Source organism: Hevea brasiliensis, chromosome 2, assembly GCF_030052815.1.
Source record: "Hevea brasiliensis isolate MT/VB/25A 57/8 chromosome 2, ASM3005281v1, whole genome shotgun sequence".
NCBI lineage: Eukaryota > Viridiplantae > Streptophyta > Magnoliopsida > Malpighiales > Euphorbiaceae > Hevea > Hevea brasiliensis.
The window spans coordinates 112,858,891-112,878,972 of record NC_079494.1 but is presented as its reverse complement, the minus strand read 5'-3'; the positions used below and the strand labels follow the sequence as shown (position 1 = coordinate 112,878,972).

The window sequence follows — 20,082 nt, the reverse complement described above, 5'->3', positions numbered from 1 at the left end:
AATCGAGGTCCCAATTACTCAAGCCGTGACTACCCCTCGAAGGATCGGGTCCCAATTACTCAAGCCGTGACTACCCGCCCTATCCATAGTCCACACCACATCACACGCACGCCAACGCACACTTGCCAAATTACCACAACAACATCATGGCACTTTAACGCTTATCATGCATCATAAATCGTGCCTAGAGTTTAACTACATAAATATATGCATATAAGTGATGCATGGGCATCTTGAACATATAATAATATCGAAATTACAATTAAAATTAATATTTTACTCACGGACTTGACGATGGTCACCGAGGCGGTGGGTGGAGGAAGAAGGTCGGCTCACTGACAATTTTATTACAATCATTTAATAAATTTGACTCAATACAAACAAAGAAAAAGACCAATACGTCCTAAGTCGCAAATCCGTGAGTCTCCCTATACCTAGGACCTACCCAACCTGCAAAATGGCTCAAAACACACTTCTATATTTACAATCTATATATCCACAACTCAATCATATCACACAGCCCCTCCTGGGCCCATCAAATCAATCATCCATCACAGTATGTAATATTTCAATTTAGTCCTTATAATTGACCATTTTTGCAAAAACTGCCCAAATAAGCTCTAAAAATTATAAAACTTTGCCTCATGTCCTTAGCAATATTACTAAGCTATTGCAAAAAGAATCATAATTTTCTAAGCTACCACGAATATTTTACGGATTTTTAATCCTATTTAAGCACTAGAAAATTACGTAAAAACAAGGTTCGGGTTTACCTTTGCCGATTCCGACTTCGGGACCGCGCTCGGGATGCCTGACAATGGTGGGGTAGCCAAAACCTTGATCCAATTCGGAGACTTTTCCGGTAGCTAGTGCATGCGGAAATTACGCATCCGACAATCACAAATTTTCGCGAATTGAGGATACCTACACGAAGCCCAATAATAATATATAAAATCAGGGGTGTTACAAATAATATTAATTTGTAATTATTATTTTATTAATAATAAATCATATTCATTATTTTTTATAAAAAAATATTAAAATACTTTTTATTAATATTTTGTTTATCACTTAATATTATAAATATAAATTTTTATTTTTGGTTAATTTTGTTATAATTGATAACTGATGAAATATTTTCTATTTTAATTAGATTTATTTTTTTTTTTGTCAATTTTGATTTGATTCTATTAGCTCAAAATTTAGGTTTGAGTAGATTAACCGAATCCTCACCCTACTTTTTATTCTTGGTGTTTCATTGGATTGTAAATTGATTTTATTTAATACATTAAGTTTTGCCTTTTTCATCTTTATTTATAATCTTCAACTTAGAGGGAAGATTATAAAATATTTTTAATATATATAAAAATATTATTTTTTTTCGTATAAAAAAATAAACTCTTTTTATAATATAAAATGTAGGCACTTAATAATCTCCCCAACTTAGGGCTGCCACCACGCCATTCTGCAAGTGACTTTGGGAGTTTTGCGAAGGAATCAATGGACACGGCCATACGGGCTTCTTGTGCACTGGATAATTCGTCCATGAGATTGTTCAAGCTTTGGGTTCTTCGATCTGGCCCTATAGTCTATAGCTGGTATGGTATGCAAATTAGGACTGTTCTCATTTACTTATCCATTTTCAATTGGCCCTTAAACAATGGCTTATCAAGTGAATAGTCCAACAGAAACCTGTTGGGTTGAATAATAATTTTCACATAATAATTAAAATATTTTTAAAATTATTCTATGAGCTTTAGGATTACCTTATTAAATCATCACAAAATAAATATTATATTTTTCATAAAAAAAAATGCAATGGTAATCTTATTTTAAATATTATAATAATTACAAATTGAAAATTCAATGATTATATTCAAATTTAACCATAATTTCAATGATTGTAAATTGTAAATGAAATTATGAAAAGTAGAAAACTATATTTTGCTTCCTTTTATGATGCGGACATTAGTAACTACTTTCTAGTGATTATTAAACCCCACAATTGCCCCAGTGAGCCCTAATAAATATCATCTCATGTCTTATAAAATCTTTCCCTTTTTCAATTCCATACCTCCTAACGACTCAAACAAACTGAAACGTCGCAGTCTTCTGGTCCACCCTAAGCCACTTTCCACTTGACCACCACTATTCAACATCCCATATTCAACAATATAGGCAGCATTTAGCATTTTTTTGTTCCAAAGAAAGCCAAGATGATGACATGAAGCGACGCGCGTTCATCGCAATCACCTCTGCTCTGGATACGCCCATTAAGAAAAAATTATGCCTCGTTGGATGGATAGGCACGTACGAAGAGCAGCACCAGCCAATATGGACTGGGGACACACCCATTGAGCCTTTTATGCACCCTTTAGCTGACCACGACTTTTAGCCTCGGGGCTTGTCCATTTTGCTTTTGTCTTACACGTAAGTTTCCATGTGCTTAATGCGTAATGAATCTAAATGCAGATTCTGCTTGTTTCTTTGGACCTTAATTTTCTCTTCTGAGATAGATAGTAGTACGTTGCACAATTTCTCTTTTCCCTTTGTGAGAGAGTTGTACGTCGTACAATTTCACTTAACACAGAGCTTCAGGAAGTGGGTATCTTATGTAGATGCTTGCTTGCTTTGTGCATGGCTCAATTATTAATGGACTGATATTGATACTCTGGCTCGTAAATATAAAAAACAAAAAATTGATACTCAGCATAGTTGAGATATTTTGATAGTTCAGCAAATGATATCCACATTACCAAATGATATTAATTTTGTGTCATAACATGTGCACCATTTTTCGCTTTCAAATCTGTAGACACGTTTTGATGCCACAACATGCTCGTAAAAATATTTCTGTAAGAATTTTACACCTGGATCTGGATTATGGACCAGAACATTGGCTTGCAGTTTCTATCTACATGACATTTCAACATTATTACAAATCCTATATAAGAATAAGAATTTGAATCTCTCTTCCCTTTTTTCAAAACAATGAATAAAGAATCACCCAATGATAATGATCTAAAGAATCACCTAATGATAATGATCTTGCTGACCATATGCCTGCAACCCATACGATATTCCATGACAGAAAATGCAGTTATCCCAAATTAATTGGCTGGTCAATGCAAATTGACAACGCTATATTCTCCCAGAAATAGCAGTCTTGCAGGAAACAAAAGAACCACAAGCAAATGCATGTGTTGTGATGCAACAAGCCTGCTGAACCGTTTCAAGGATTCTCTCCCATTCCGTATGACGCAGGAGAAATTGAATTGGTTTTGGCCCATGTTGACAGATACCACAGGCCTCTCACGACGACACCACCACTGCTGCCACGTGGTGCCAGAAGGGACCACCAGTATTTGCGACGATGCTCTCTCCTCGCTTTTCTTATGCAGTTTAACTCTTGCCGAATTACACTGCGCACAGATTTCAGGTAAGAATTCATGTCGTGATCCCTTTTAATGGTTCCTTCAAAACCATAAGCTGAGCGATCACTTAGAATCTCAAGTGGGTGTGGTGAGTTTAAGAACAAAGTCTGTGCAGCCCAGAGCAGCTTCTCTGCGTCATAATCGTCAGACAATGGACAGGTTAGGAAATATAGACCACTGCCTGATGGAAGCAGATGATGGTGAGGTGAGAATTTCTCATCCGGCTGTAGAATCAGAAGCTCCCCCATTGGAGCATATAGTAGCTTCTGTAGTAACAGGGCACCCACACTTTAGTTGATGTTTCATGGACAACCACTAAGTTCATATTTCATTTAATAGTGGAACATACCTGGTTATTAAGACAAGGATGATTTCTGAAGTTCCCATTAACAGCCTTCAGAAGCTCTGCAACATGATTAGGGTAATTGCAAGAGAAGGCACGGGGTACAATATCTCTATGCATTGTAATTGCCTGAACATGACTTCGTGGTAGCCCAAGCTTGCGAAGTAGATAGTCACCACCACACATGATTGAGGGTGCACCAAATGTTATCACTGGAAGTAAGGATGATGTTGGGACATCCCCTCTTATCAACAACATGAGATTTACAAGAAGAGCCAAGCTCCCACCAAGAGAATGCCCTGTGAAACGAAGGGTTGCCTGTCTCCCACAAGACTTTAGATGAGCATGGACTTCAGGCAACATATGTTCATATATACCTTTTGCAGCCTCATAAATACCTCTATGCACAAGCACATCCAGTCCCTGGAACAAGAAGATAAATAACATTTCTGTAATTCTGGCATAAAGGATAAACAATAGCTTTCTTCAATTGAATTGATTGTCTTCAGAAGATAGCCATCACTCAATCATTCACAAGATAATTCTATGCGAAATCATCATTGAACATTTTGTAATAATCCATCACATTATAAAGTAGTCAACAGATATAAAAATCTTTAGAAAATATAAACTAGAATTTGGCAACGATAAAATGAATTTACCTCAAACTGAACAGGCTCAAAAAGTAGATTTGCTTGCCAAGATGCCAGTGATTCAGATCCCTGCACAACAGAAATACAACAATAACTAAGAATGACAGAATATACAGAAGATAACAGTAATAAATAATAAAAAAGTTATCACTTTTTTTGTGTCTCACCATCTGTGGTCTAATGGCAATCATTATTGCCTATGGCACGCACAACTGGCACATGCTTTATGACAGATATAAAATTATTCTATGGATATTACAAGCCAATCCGCCACCTCACAAACTTAGCAAGGAATTCAATAATTTACCGTATTAAGGAAAAAGAAAATCAATTATTTACAGAATTAATTGATAGTTTACCTGAATCACAAAGAATCTTGTACCCTGATCATCATCGCATATAAACCATTCACATGGCGAAGAACATGTTGAACTCAAATCATCCGCAACAGCCTGCTTTACTTCCTCTTTTGCAGCAACCACAGCTGTCACTGAGTCAGTGGTTGCCATGAGAGAAGCCATCTCTGTGTTTAACATATTGAGATTCTCATTGTCTCCATAGTCTCCTTTAGGCAAATCTTTACCAGTCTCAGCCTTTGAGGATTTGAATGGAAGTATGCTTTTGGCATGAGAGTGAAGATAAGAAGCAGCAGAGGCAGCTATCTGATAAGCAGTGGAGGCACTTATACGATGGCCATTATTCTTTTGTTCTGTGCCCTCTGCCTCCTTCTCTGAACGCCCTTTCTCTGCTTCTTGATCTTCAGCTGACACCTGAACTTTCTCTGCTTTCATCGCCAATTCTCTTTTCTCTATTGATGAAGTCACAAACTGGAAGCCACGGTATTTTTTTAAGAGATTTCCTGCCTGATTTACAAGGGAAAAATTTCTTTCATCAACCATGTGTTGTCTAGAACGCAATTAACTCTAACTAATTTTTCAAATGAGGAAGACGCTAAAAGAACCATGGTGCTAAAACATCCATGCTAAAAGAAATGGCACCAAACCAAAAAAATTTCCTGGTATTCCATTCCATGAAAGCAGACGAAAAAAGAAAAACAGCAAACTTGAAGATCTCAAATTTATGACCTATATGATTCAGCCTATTAATTATTGAACTCATTCTTATTAACAGCCATATGATTCAATCTATCTCAAACAAACAAAGATTGATTTTATCACGATCTAAAAAAGAAACAAGAATTTTAGCATGCAAAGCTAGATCTAAGAACCCATAAACCCATCAATCAAATGCCTTCCTAATCCCTCCATAATCACCAAGATAAACTGAGTTCAGCAGATTTATTGGTTTTAAACAGATATAACATATAAGAAACGTCAAACAAATGGATTGATCAAAATAATTGTTAAAAAAAAAGAGAAAGGAAACAAACCAGCACATTGGTACCTTGATTTTGGGTATGGAATAGGCCAAGTTTCCCAGATACGACATTTGCAAGTATAGCTTGGCTTCAGCTAATGACACCTTCCGTAGCAACCTCGAAAACGAATCCCTATCAAATTCAATTTGTTTTTCGTCATCATCCTCAACTCTACACACATCACACTCTTCCTCTTCCTTGTTATTAACGCCATCATTCAAAGCAACATCACTACCTTGTTCAATTGATCCTTCACCACCACTGATCCCCTGTTCCTCCTCCTCCTCCACCTTCCTGAGGGACCTCAGGTGCAAAATCTTTAACACCCAGTTCCCATTTTTTCGTTCAGACGAGCCCATTGTTCTAGTATCGGCATCTTCCCGGCACCACTTTTCGTCTCTCCATTATCAATCAAGACGGCATCATCAACAGCTATCCCTTTATACCTATTACTTTGATCTCCACCGGGCCACAAAGAACGCAAAGGGTATCTAAAAGAGAACCTGGACGCGGCTTTCTGATGTGGAGCGGCAGCCACGGTGGTGGATATCTCCCGAGCCACCGCACTCACCTGAGATGCATTGGAACGGGTCTCCAAGGACCCACTTACGGAAATCGATGGAACAGTACCATGGATTCCTGTTTTTAAACAAAGAGTATCCATTTCCAAGAGAGGTATGAGTTGTAAACAACGATTCTTTCTTCTTTCTTCTTTCCTTGGTTTGTTTGGTTGACAATTTATATATGGAGAATCAAGGAAAGGAGTTGAGGGCTATCAAAAACCGCCAGCGTACAACCACCAAGGTTTAAGGAGCTTACGTGCACTCACAATCTTTTGAACTCCTTCTCCGCCTGCTTCTTCTTCTTCTTCTTCTTCTTCTTCTTGTTGCTGTGTATATATATTTATAAGAGCAAGAAAGTCTTTGGCATGCGTTTGTAACCGAATTGGTCACCAACCTACACACCCCTTTTTACCTTGTTTTCTCACCCAAAAAAATAGGGGAATTTATAATTTGGTGTATAAATTTTACTCATATAATATTTTAACTTTTAAATTTTTTAAAAATTAATTATTTAATATTTTAATTTTTATTATATTATATTTTAAATTATAAATTTTTAAAAATTAAATTTTCATCTATTTAATTTTAATATAAAAAAATAATTTAATTCATATATTTCAATATTTATAATAATTTTATTCATTAATATAAGATTAAATTATTTTATATATTAAAATTAATATATATAATTTATAAATTAAATAATTAATTTTTTAAATTTAAAAATTAAAGTGTAATATAATATAAAATTTAATGATAAATAATTAATTTTTTAAAATTTAAAAATTAAAATATAATATAAAAAAAATTAAGGATCAAATTGTTAAAATGCTCCCTATTTTTATATTTATTTTTTAAAATTCTTGTCTGATTTTTCTGCTTAACGGGATTTGGGCCGACACCAATCCCTCGAGTTGAGTTGAAAGGGACCTCGTTACTGTGGTAGCTGTCTCTGAGCACGACGTCGTTTTGGTATTATTTCTGCTTCGGCGTCGAGCACGCACGTGTGGGTGATTGGATTCCCTGTGTGAGGGCCGTGTTGCAGCTCGCAGAAGCTTTAATTTAGTACGAAAACGCATGTGATGAGGGGACCCACGACGAGGCAGAGTTATTGGGTCAGATTGCCACGTCAAAACGAACGGGTGAACTACAAAACATAGGATTTAGCAAGCGACGTGTCAGTAAAGCTATCCTCCTTGTTTCTTTCCTTTCGAGCTTACTTCCGGTTCTAGAGATATGGATGTACACATCTCCGCAGATAAGTATTTATCCTTTCATTACATGGACAACACCTGTCTTTCTTCATTTGTCTCAATTTTTTTATTTACTAGAGAATTACACGTATACACATTGCTAAAAATAATTTTCATATAAAAGAATATGCAAACTTTAAATGAAATATTTTGCTAATTATAATAATTAATAAATCATAAAATTTTAATTTTATTTATTTTATTTTATTTTAAATTTAATTACTAATCTATTTTAAATTAGTTTTGTAAAATATGATTAAGTGATAATAAAGATATGTTCATCAATCTTACAAATTAATATATAACACTAGATAAAAATATTAAGGAATTGTCAAAATAAATATTATGAGATAAAGATATGAATATTATAGAAAAAATAATATTTATTATATCTTTGATAATTTAAAAAGACCTTAAAATTTAATAATTAATTAATAAATAAAATAATTATTTAAATTATAAAATTTGAAATAATAGTGCAATAATAAAATTAATTAAAAGAAAAAAAAGAGAAATAAATGTTTATTAAAAATAACAATAACTAGTAATTATAAAGAAATTAATTTATATAGTAAGTGTTATGTGGCAGTACAAAAAGTAAGTGCCATATCACAATACTTCATAAATATATATATATATATATATATATATATATATATATTCATAATAAAAATTTATGAATATAATGAGATACATACATGAGCATTAAAGAAAAAATATTAATTATATATTTAATAAATTAAAATATAAAAGTAAATTTAATTATTGAGAGCATAAGTTTTAATAATGAATTATTAATTAAAATAATTATTTAAAATTTTTAGTTGTAAAAATTGAGCTAATAATAATAGTAATAGAAATAATTAAAAAAATAGAAAAATATTAAATATCTAATATAAATAGTAATAATAATTAACTATAAATAAATTAATCTATAGACAGCACCAAAAATAAATGCTAAACGGTAATTTAAAGAAAAAATGTACTTATTTTTTATATATAAATAGATTTGTTTCCTTTTAAAAAATAAATACTAATAAGTTGATTAAGCTATGAGTTTAATTATAAGATTCCTTAATATCCATGTAATATAGACATTAAAATGAAGCGAAGAAAATCCAAATTCTTCAGTAAAATTTAATATTATTTATCAATATTAAATTTTACTATTATCATTATTAGTAAAACTTTAATGTTTAGATTTTTTTTTAATGTAATATTCAGATTTATTATAATAAGAATTTTGAATCCTTATTTCAAAATTTAATATTTATATTAACATTAATATACATAAAATATAAGATCTTAAAAAATTTAAATATTTTATAATATATAATAATTTAAAAATTAAAATGTAAATAAATTACAAAATAAAGGTTAAAGTGTTATTCCTTTTCACATGTAACATGCTCTCTATCAACCCTAAATCCATACTTTGATCATATTTGAAATTTTAAACCCTAAATCCATTTCCAATTTTGGCTCTTTATATGATGCCTTTTGTCCTCGTCCTGCTCGAGCAATACGTTTTTTTGCTGAATTATGCTTGATTTAATTTGTCATAAACCCATGATCATTGATCAATGATCAATAAAGCTGGACTCATGCTATTCTTTATTTTTCTTACTGAAATCTTAATTCTTGGGATTTAGAAGATTTTGGGTACAAACAATAAACTTGGTTATTAATGTAAAAATATTTTTTTTTTATTGTTAATAGAAATTGATTTAATAAGTAGTTACTAATCGATTAACAATTAATTTCATTGCAGAATCAATTATTAAATCGATTAGTAATCGATTTTGATTTATTAGCAACTGATTTAGTCAGCTGCTAACCTTTTTTATAGTGTTCTAACTTTATATATAATTATTATTAGATTTTTTTTTAGGATTTTTATTGATGAAAACTTAAAATTTGACATTAAAATTTTAGTTTGTGTAAATTAGGTGGAAGAGTTTCATTATTATTCGAGTAATGATACATGTATTGCATAATTGATAGTTGGGCTGTAAATTTTTGTTAATGACTTTGTTTGGCTTAAGATCAATTGATCCCATCCCTAGCCATGAGTAATTAAAGTCCAACAGAATTTCAACCAACTTCCATTCCACATTTCCACTTGATCAATATAGTGTAAGAAATCTAGATAGTAGTTGGCGCTGTGGAGGCAATGAAACAAACCAAGCCAAGCCAAGCAAAGATGTCAACATGCTGATATTGCTGCTGCAGCAAATAAAAACAAGTCAGGACTTTCAAGTAGGCAAGAAAATCAATTATGAATTAATTTCCTTTATCATTTTCTGCTGAAACGTAGTTGCTTATGAAGTTATGATGGACTTCATTTCTGCAGCTACAATGTCTTATATAAGGGGTTAGCTTTATAGCATTTATCTCCCTCAAAACCTGATGAATCCCCATTAAAGGTAACACATTAGCAAAGAAAACTGAACCCTTCTTAGCAAATCACTTTAGCGTAACAACGCTATGCATGCCCTGCAATGTGAAAGATATATCAAGCATTAACAAAACTACACAGTTGTCGTAGCAATTGCTTGAATTTTGGCAGGACACTCAGGAATATATTAAATGAGGTTATTTTGTCGTTCTACATAAAATGGCGACTGGCTCTATGATTTGACACACCGTTTCTCGGCTCTTCTCCACCAATACCTGGGCTCTTTTGCCGCCGTCCACTGCTTTTCAGGTTCTCTTTGTTTCCTAAAATCTACATTAAGCATGTCAGTGTAAATGTTGCCTAATTTCTGCTTGCTAGGTTGTTTGGTTTACTTCGTATAGAATTATAAGTTTAAAAAATTTGGAAAGCATTTTTTACAGGCTTTAGGCAAGATGTTATGGTGGATGTTATGAATGTTTGCTAAATTTTTACAGGGGCATGATATAGGATAAAAAAGGGGGAAGCTATGAATTGAAGATTTTCTGTACCTACTTCGCAAGGTATTTTGACCACTGAATTTTTTATCATTCATGTTGTAGGAAATTTTGCACCAGATTTTCATTTTTATTTTCTATTATACCCTTAAATCCATGTCATCTTGTGCAAGTTATGGACTATATGTAGGTGCAACAGTTTGCCCGTGTCTGTACCACAAATAAGCTAACATTGCCTCTTTATCTATGTACAAGGGAGATGGGGTGTTGGGAAGCATGGCTTAATCAAATCTTAAAGGGTCCATGAATGCTAAGCTAAATCAAAACACTGGCTTATGTTACAAATTTGATAAAGCATAGTCAATCCAGTTCTTATCAAATTATAATGCAACAGAGCAATGGTGAATGTGGAAGAGAAGGATTTGGGACTATTATTCCAATCAATTAGTTTGAGGATAAATTTCAACAACTGTCCTGAACTTATATAGTTGTAACAATATAGTCTTTTAATTTTAAAATGTAACATAAACCCCCCCCTAAACTTTCAAATTTTGCACAGTAAAATCTCTCTGACTTTCAATTCGATTTTTGATTAGAAAGCGATGTGAATAGCTCATGTAGCACAAGTCAACATTTTCTCTCATCTCTTAAGCAAAGTATAAAATTATTCTCTTTATGCATGAAAAATAATTACATCTATAAAAGAAAAATGATGCAATTTGTACATGACTTGAGAGAAAGAGAAATCTTGACTAAACTCCATGCTAGAATTGTCAGTCGATTATCTGGCGAAAAAGCGGTAATTGGAGGCTGAGAATTTTACTATATAAAATATGAAAGTTGATGAGATTTTATGTTACATTTTTAAGTTAAAGGACTGTAATGTTATAATTAAATAAGTTCAAAGACAATTGTCAAAATTTATCCATTAGTTTGATATATATCGAGAGACCTACATTGTTACGATTCTGTTGTAATTAAGAATGGTTGAGATCTTTGACCTTGCAGCACTTGCCAAAATTTAACCACTTTTGAGGTGGATGAGGAGAAACTAGGCATCAGTTGAGCAATAGCATAAATTAATTTTTGTCTTGTTTTGATTGTCTTTGACTAGAATCTGTTTTGTTGGGCCTTTTTTTTATATATATAATTAACAATCTACTAACCTCTGGTCTAGGTAAATGCAAACGATGGTTAGAAATTAAATTTCCAGTTTCAAGGCCACCTGATCCTATAATCGCGGATTGTTTAGGATGTTTACTTGGCCATTTTGCTTAAAGATGGTAGCAAGAGAAGGGCTGCAAAACTCATGATCTTTGCAGTTGAACATTGTCGAAAACCATTGGATTCGACGTTGTGCAGCAAATTCTGTTGCCTTGATATCCATGTGAGATTTGTCAATATAAAACACCAGATACCATGTCAAACATCTCTATAAAAGCTTGGAAAATTTTAACTTGGATGAGAAAACAAGCAATCAAAGGTAAAAAGTCCCAGCTAAAAATTTAACTCCCAAAGATTCAACCAAGCTGATCGTTGTTGAATTATGCACTTCTCAACCCACCAACAGGATGCAAACGCATGAAATGTGTAGTATCGCTAGTGGCTGCATCAGGGTTAACTGGATTCCTCGTTGATTACAGTTTCTATTGCACTTCTAACAAACAGTTCACTTGAAGGAAAATTGTACATCAACTAGGCAAAAAGGAGATCCATTAATTTGTGTGCTGCTACTTAACAAGGAAAGAAAATAAAAGCCTCGTGTCTTCCTGGATTTCTATATAATATCGAGTTACAATGGGAACATTTTGGAACCCCAGAAAAGAATTTAATTCTATACCCTAGCGAAGAATTTCCTTGATCTTCTTCTTTTGATCTTCGGTTAGTGAGGTGGGGAAAAGAACCTCAAAGGTGACATAAAGGTCACCTTTCTTTGCGCTAAAATGCAGTGGCATCCCTTCCCCTTTGAACTTCCTTACTGCCTTGGGCTTAGTGATTCCCTGTACAAGATTTACACGTGTCATTTGAGTTAAAATGATATGTCATTGTTGCTTCATACTTCATTAAATTATTATTCCAAAGTAAATATTACAGAAAAAATATGGAGAAAAAATATGGAGAATATGTTCCACTCTAACCTTTGTGCTAATGTCCACTAATTTTTCATCGAGATGTTTAATGGTCTTCTCAAAACCAACAAGGGCTTGAACCTGACAAAAATAGAGGTTAAAGAAATTAATTACATTTTCTGTCACAATATTTACACAACAAAAAGCAAAGAAGAAGGTACTTGAGCATGTGCATGAAATTTACCAGTGTAATGGTCACAGTTGTGTGCAAGTCATTGCCTTCCCTTCTGAAGCGATCATGGGGTGCTGTACGAATACGGAACTGCCAAGATTGTGACGGTCAAGACTGTTAGTATTTAGTACAAAAACAACAGTAGCCAAAAAGTCAAAAAGTGACTTAAAGACAAACCTTCAAATCTCCAGGCTCGCCATCTATTTTTGGCTCACCATCTTCATAGAAAACCACTTCCTGCAACATGTGCAAAAACATTATATGCCATGACAATGCAAGCAATGACACTCACACCACCATATATATAATAAATGTCACCTCTCTTATAAATGCTATCAGAAGAAACATAAGGCTACACAATATCTCCCCATCCACAGGTTCAAACTCCACCAGTTGACACCAACAATATTTCAAAAATATGGTGATGCAGTTGGTATTATCCAAGATCTGATGATTAAAGTTGCAATCTCCCACCCAAACTAAGGGATTTAACATAAATTTTGGGAATGTAGCAATGAGCAAGTACTTGTGAATTTGGAATTAATTTTCAAAGAAAAAGTTGCAAAATTTGCAGAGATTTCCATAGTGAGGTACATTTTTATATATGGGAAATCAGAATATAGCATAAAGCATGCACCATCACATGTTTGATAAGAATGTTTCAAACAACACCAAGGATTATAATTGTTTATCAGAATCACTCAGAGAGGCAAGCCATAACAAATTTTCATAAGCACTCCAAGGCAAGCAAGCACACAAAAAGTCACAAGTGTCTAAAAAAGAAACTGAAATAGAAGTTAAAATACCAGACAATTCTCATCAACTCTAAGAGCTATTACGCAGCATTTAACATACACTTACATCACAGACATTTCAAAGTAAGAAACCTTTACCATCATGCAACAAAGGACTTACAAAGAAGATAGGACAGCAATTGGTGTGAGGCAATAAACAGGTAATTAGAAAGGAAAAAACAAAGAAGGGATAACAATTTTCATATGCATGGAGTTTGAAATGCCTAGTTTTCCACCACAATGTGATGGTTAATCAAGTTAAATAAGAGGAGATTGAAAGCTTACTTGTCCATCTTGCATGCCTTTCTCAATATCAACCGTGATAAAATATCCCTCCCGTTCGTATTTGACGTTTTGGCATTGGTCACAGACCTGAAAGAAAATATCTCCTTAAATCCTCAGAATTATGGCAGATGGCACAGTGATGGCAATAAAACAAATGAAAACAAGTTAAGACTCTTAAGGAGGCACGTGTTGCCAATCAATTATGGTTTTCAAGCATTTTTTATGCAATGTGTAGAGAAGCTATCATCACATTTCAACAACAAGTTTATCCAGGTGATGGTATACCTCCTCTGTCATCTGCTGAAACATCCCTGGACCAATTTGCCTATGATAGACTTGATTTTTGCAGTTACAGCGTCTTTTACCAGGGGCTGGCTTTAAAACATTTTTCTCCCTCCAAACCTGATGAATCCACATGAAAGTTAACACATCAACAAAGCATGCTAAAACATTAACAGAAAATCACTTTCTATTTTCCCCCCTTGTCAACTAGTAAAATAAACAAAAGGGCAACACACATGCCCCTGCAAGGTAAAATTATATCAAGCAATCAAAACTACTATTTTAATGGCTTTAACTTAAGATTTTGCTCCACCTAGCTATGTTTGACCGTGTCCTAATACTAATAGATTGACTTTGTCTGACCTTATTCAATTTGTAAATGATAGCTGGCAGTTCAATTGAGGTCAAGTCTTGGTACAAGCATAACATTGCTCCTCTGTGACCACAAAATCATGAGTTCAATTTGAGAAAAAAAGGTTTTGAAAAAGGTAAAGCGAGAGGACGACAATCTCCTTTTGCTTGCTGCTCAGCTCAACAAAGCTCAATCATCCAAATCAATAATATATTCACAGCTTATGCAAAGATAGACTCCCCCCTTTCCTCCCCTTTAATTAGTTAACTTATTTACTTTTTTCAGTTTTTCTTTTGTTGCTTGGGAAGGTGGTTTGCAGGTGGTGGTGTCAATGTAAGATACAGACAAAGGTTCCCTTAAGAAAGGTTATAACAAATGTTATATACTAATTACAAGGAGCCTATAGAACTTTAATATATGTCCTTACTCCAGCAATCAAATTCAATTTCTAAAACAAAAATCACTCAATAATAAATATAATGATCCTTACCTTCAGTGAGCCACCCATGTACAAGTCTTCTAGTGTCGCATCCAATTCGACAATTACATCATCACCCTTTACAATTTTCTCTTCCTCTTCCATGTCACCTCCACCACCAAAGAAACTAGAGAGACCATTTTGTTAGATTAAAGAACTTTCAGTAACTTATTACAAAAGTGACACAATGTTAAAATGATTATTAGATGGAACAAAGGCTTATGCACGCAGTAAAGAGCCACAAATTTCCAGAGGAAAACATCTTAACCATAATGCTTATGTTTTTTTTGTGAACTTATGAATGATATCTGGCCAACATGTATGAATGATAGAACATGAGTACATGAAAGCTAAGTCCCGTATTAAGTAGGTGGCCATCTGAAAGGTTTTGTTGTTTTAACAAACTACATTGTTGTAACCTGAAGCTAAAGTTAGTAGGATTCTTCATAAGACAGTTATATGGATTAAGGAAACATGTTGTAACCTGCAACTAAAGTTGTTTTTTTTAGTTTTGAGGATTATGACAAGGCCAAAATATACCAGAATCACATCAATCCATTAAATCTAAATATACTAATCATCCCAGTTCTATAACGAAGCTAACACATTTTATTCAATTGAAACTATTTTGGGTGCGGCAGTTGCATAACAAAATTTCAAAAAACACTAAAAGACAGAAAAAGTAGAAACTTACTCTCTGAAAAGGTCATTAAAGTTCATCCCCATTCCTCCACCTCTCCCTCCACTAGCCATGTGCTGCTTAAGCCCTTCCTCTCCATACTTGTCGTATATATCCCTCTTTTGGTTGTCCGATAACACCTCATACGCTAATAATAATGATGATTAACTTAAATTAATCGTAAATTCATCACTATTAATTAAAACATTAAAAATAAATCATTATTACCATTGTTAATCTCAGCAAATCGCTTATTAGCTTCTTCATTTCCCGGATTCTTGTCAGGATGGTACTTCAATGCCAGCTTTCTGTACGCTCTCTTGATCTGTTCATCGGATGCACTCCTCGGCACTTGCAATATATCGTAATAGCTCTTCCTGCACTAGATATTTAATATTCAGCAAAAAATACTCAAATACTACCAGTAGTACGGAGAAAGAAAGCGGCATACCCTGCAATGGCTGTTAAGGCGTAGGAAAGAGCGCATAATAGAAACAGAAGCTTTGCTCTTCGAAGCGCCATTGAAGATTTAAATCCGGAGAGTTTGATCTCTCCAAATCTGAAAACCTAAATAATTATTAGATCTTTGTACACCTTCTCTAATTAAAGTTTTCGAGTTTCTAAATGAAACCGACTCTCTCTCTCTCTCTCTCTCTCTCTCTCTCTCTGGCGCGCGCGCTCTTGTTCTTGGCTTCGTAATTTCTGGGATGGTAAATACCTTGAAAGCGGATGGCAGGGTTAAGCACCAAAACGGAAGTCACCGATGACTTGACCAACTTCAGTGACCACCTTTGGCAACGTGTAATTGTCGAAACCAACCAATCACCGCATGCTTGAGGTTGTTCCAACCAATCAATGTTAACCACGTACGCAATCCCTGTAATTGAAGTATCGTTTATTCTATACGACGTCGGATCTGCTGATGCAAAACTTTACTTCGTCCTCTGCAAGTGGACTTTATGTTGGACCAACCCAACCCATTCTTCTATCATAGGATCAGATCCTTCGAATCCAATCTGCTAGCATAAGTTTCTTCCTAATGCATCTCCAGCCTCCACTTTGGTTGAAAGCCCAAATGCTTTTTCATATTCATAATTTTGAACGCAATGTCGTTGTGCAAATAGCACACACATCCATTGGGCTAACGCTTCAACCAAACATAAGCTTTTCGTGGTAGGTAATGTTAGCATTGGCTTCAGGGCGCTCGCTTTTGTCCTGTTGTTTTGCTGATGCTTAAAGGCCGTGTAATCCATTTCTTGCAAGCCAATAAATAAATAAATAGATAAATTTAAGGTAATTTTTTTTTCATAATTTTGTCCAAATGTTATTATTTTGGTTATATACAGATACTAAATCAAATGATATACTTTGTCTTTTGTTTCTAAAATAGAATTAAAAATGTTAATAAGATAAAGCACGTATTAAGTCGTCCAATAATAGCAATAGGATAATGTATTATGCAGTTGATGCATGTTGTCATTGTTAATATTTGATTTTTAATATTTAAAAAAAATATTGAGTTCGCTCAAAATTGTCATTCTATTTTTGAGATTTTAAATATGTAATAATACTTTTAACATTAGCAACTCTAATTCAATAAATGGTGCTTTTTGTATGATTTCAGGGTAAAGATTAGGATGATCAAGGGGCGGTTACAATCCAACTCTTCACAACAACCAGTGATTTTGATTTAAAGTTAAAATTGTGTTGGATAGAAAGATAAAAAATTAAGAGTTAAATATTATTTTAAAAATTTTAATTTTTAAAAAAAGAAATCATTTAATCTCTAAAAAATATATAAATATTATTAAAATGAAAAAATAATATATTATCCAAACAATATTTATGAGATTAAAAGTTATAAGAAAAGTTACCCTTATTAATATTGTACTAAATAAGCTTTAAATTGATACTTAAGTGTTACTATTAGTTTTAATTTTAATTTTTAATTTTAATTAAATTTAAAGAATGAAATTTTTAATTTTTTAAATTAAAAAAAAATCTGATTTAATATGAAATTAAACTAATAGATTTTATTCTGATTAAATACCAATTTTATTCATTTCAATTCAATTTAAGTCAAAATGAATCCAAGTCCATTTCAATTCAAATTAGTGCACGGCGGGACAACGTCTGACCGAGTAGGTGCGGTGCATGAACGTGGAAGATGCATTGCCTGCAACGAGCTCTCGACGGTGGAGAAGCCACGACTGTGTCGTTTCTAGAGGTACTCGTAGCACAATCTAAAGCCACACCCTGCATCAAGGACCCCACAAACCACGACCCCTGCCTCTCTCTCTCTCTCTCTCTCTCTCTCTCTCTCTCTCTCTACGTATACATATAATCCCTATCTTAGCTCATCCCACAGCAACTGACAAACTTACACTTTCCATCTCTTTCTCCCTCTCTCCCTGGGTTGGACTGTAGTGTGGAGAATGGGAAGAGCACCTTGTTGTGAAAAGGTGGGGTTAAAGAAGGGGAGGTGGACGGCGGAGGAGGATGAGAAATTGGTCAATTATATTCAAGCTAATGGGGAAGGCTCATGGAGGTCTGTGCCCAAGAATGCAGGTGTCTATCCAAGAGTTATATATGTTATTATATAATTTGATTCTGTTTCTTTCCCAAATGTAATGTGGCATTGATATATTGCTTTCTTTTGTTCTTGTGGGTTGAAAGGATTATTGAGGTGCGGGAAGAGTTGCAGACTGAGATGGATTAATTATTTGAGAGCGGACCTGAAGAGAGGGAGTATATCAGCCGACGAGGAAGAAATTATTCTCCAATTGCATGCCTCTTTGGGGAATAGGTTAGGTTTGCAGCACTTTTCATTTCCTTCATTCACTTTCATTTGCTGTTTATCTTTCGCTTTAATTTCTGTCACTATCAACTATTATATTTCCCACAGTTATTCGTCCAATGAGTTGGTTGGGAAGAGCTCATTCATTACTATCGCTAGTTAGCCGGAATTTACAGGCTACAAAAATATGTTTTTAAATATCAATATGTTTTTAAAATTGTTAATTTGAATGTATTAAAAATATTTTTAAAATTAAATAATGCAGATGGTCCTTGATAGCTAGTCACTTACCCGGACGAACAGACAACGAGATTAAAAATTACTGGAGTTCCCATCTGAGCAGGAAAGTTCACATCTTTAGCAGGCTTGGGAATGAAAATCGACCACTGGCTATTCATAAAGCTAAGTTGATGATGGGAAGCAACAAGCAACGCAAAGCAGACAGATTTGCAATGAAGAACAACAAAAGCCATGTACGTAAAGAACCTTGGGCATCAACCAAGGGTGGGCTCGAGCAAATTTGCATTGGCCTTGATCCCTCTAAAGACGGTGACGGAATTAGACCCACGCTACAGACCCCTGTTTTAGTGAAAGAGACCTTATCTGTTGCCAGCGAGGATACAGCGATTTTGGATCCACGTGTGGAAGATGAAGAAAAGGTGCAAACGGACCTTGTGATTCCAAGTCCATGTCAAGAAAGAGCAGAAGGAGAAGGAGAAGGATTGGTGTTGCACTTAAGCGAGGAAGAACAATCAGAAATGCTAGGACCATATCATGGGTTCGCTGGCAAAATGCTACTTTTTGACGACAATATACAAGACGAGTTGCTGGATGCTGAACAAGAAGATGATGTCTCATTAACTAGCTTGGAGGGAGAGAAGAAAAGTACTGTAAGAAGCGAAGATCAGCGTGAAAAAGAAAATGGTAAATTGAGCTCAAATGATGACTTGTACGTATGTTCTTCAACAGCGTATTCCTTTGATGAATGGAGCTGGGAGAATCTGATGCAATGGGATGAAAATGTGGATAATACGATATTTTCTATTTGGGAGAGTGATAATAGTGAATTAGGAGATGTTCAAAAACAAGAAGAGATAGATCATGACAAGCAAAATGCATCCGTTGCTTGGCTACTTTCTTGATTATACACACCAGTACATTTAAGAATTTCTGTACAAGTTTCAAAGTGGTGATCATCATTGTAAAGTAGAAAGTTAGAAACTGGAGTTTACCTCTCCAATGGACTATTTTTCAAAAAAATGTAGCATACAGGCGTGTTTGGATGCTGTTAAGTGGTCAAGTGTGAATGTACTTTCTTTTTCTTTTTCCTTTTTTCCTTTAATAATAATTGCAAAGGGTGATCGAAAAAAGGACAAACGAGTAAACGCATTTTTATGTTTTAAAATTTTCAATATTTTTTTTTATTGAACTCCTTAATATTTTTAATTATGTATATATTGATTACCTTAACGAATTTTTTCCTTAAAAAAATCTTCAAAAAATTTATAGAGAGGATAAAAGTACTTGAACCTAATTTAATTAGTCATGAATTTGATCAATTTTTTTATTTTGTTTTTATCTTAATAATATTCAGACTT

General features: G+C 33.9%; 3 protein-coding genes and 1 long non-coding RNA gene across 4 annotated transcripts; 2 read left to right on the top strand and 2 right to left on the bottom strand.

The window, feature by feature from the left end:
- Nucleotides 1-2,732: 2,732 nt before the first annotated feature.
- Nucleotides 2,733-6,735, bottom strand: LOC110659238 (phospholipase A1 PLIP2, chloroplastic). The gene is given in 7 exon segments (XM_021817105.2): nt 2,733-3,320; nt 3,323-3,700; nt 3,784-4,200; nt 4,440-4,499; nt 4,790-5,293; nt 5,835-6,160; nt 6,163-6,735. Coding segments are annotated over 7 exon segments (2,193 nt in total). The 5' UTR covers nt 6,473-6,735; the 3' UTR covers nt 2,733-3,122.
- Nucleotides 6,736-9,810: 3,075 nt separating this feature from the next.
- Nucleotides 9,811-10,938, top strand: LOC131170656 (uncharacterized). The gene is made up of 3 exons (XR_009141420.1): nt 9,811-10,331; nt 10,517-10,582; nt 10,772-10,938. It is a non-coding gene; the product is annotated as an uncharacterized LOC131170656 (long non-coding RNA).
- A 1,274-nt stretch (nt 10,939-12,212) lies between these two features.
- On the bottom strand, nt 12,213-16,384 carry LOC131175367 (dnaJ protein ERDJ3B-like). Its single transcript, XM_058139333.1, has 10 exons — nt 16,139-16,384; nt 15,916-16,064; nt 15,703-15,835; nt 15,021-15,135; nt 14,182-14,298; nt 13,897-13,983; nt 12,995-13,054; nt 12,830-12,907; nt 12,655-12,726; nt 12,213-12,516 (listed from the first exon to the last, which is right to left on the bottom strand). The coding sequence occupies exons 1-10, from the start codon at nt 16,207-16,209 to the stop codon at nt 12,358-12,360; spliced, it is 1,041 nt and encodes a 346-aa protein (XP_057995316.1). The 5' UTR covers nt 16,210-16,384; the 3' UTR covers nt 12,213-12,357.
- Nucleotides 16,385-18,039: 1,655 nt separating this feature from the next.
- On the top strand, nt 18,040-19,804 carry LOC110659240 (myb-related protein 315). Its single transcript, XM_021817107.2, has 3 exons — nt 18,040-18,255; nt 18,364-18,493; nt 18,750-19,804. Exons 1-3 carry the CDS (start codon nt 18,123-18,125, stop codon nt 19,624-19,626), a joined length of 1,140 nt encoding a protein of 379 aa, XP_021672799.2. The 5' UTR covers nt 18,040-18,122; the 3' UTR covers nt 19,627-19,804.
- Nucleotides 19,805-20,082: the final 278 nt, after the last annotated feature.

Excerpts from the sequence above, each read along its gene's own strand:
- LOC110659240 (XM_021817107.2), top strand. The coding sequence starts at position 18,123 with ATGGGAAGAGCACCTTGTTGTGAAAAGGTGGGGTTAAAGAAGGGGAGG. Across the intron at positions 18,256-18,363 it reads GTCTGTGCCCAAGAATGCAG|GATTATTGAGGTGCGGGAAG; the intron begins GTGTCTATCCAA and ends GTGGGTTGAAAG. Across the intron at positions 18,494-18,749 it reads CATGCCTCTTTGGGGAATAG|ATGGTCCTTGATAGCTAGTC; the intron begins GTTAGGTTTGCA and ends TAAATAATGCAG.
- LOC131175367 (XM_058139333.1), bottom strand. The coding sequence starts at position 16,209 with ATGGCGCTTCGAAGAGCAAAGCTTCTGTTTCTATTATGCGCTCTTTCC. Across the intron at positions 13,984-14,181 it reads TTCAGCAGATGACAGAGGAG|GTCTGTGACCAATGCCAAAA; the intron begins GTATACCATCAC and ends ATTTTCTTTCAG. Across the intron at positions 13,055-13,896 it reads AAGGCATGCAAGATGGACAA|GAAGTGGTTTTCTATGAAGA; the intron begins GTAAGCTTTCAA and ends CACATGTTGCAG.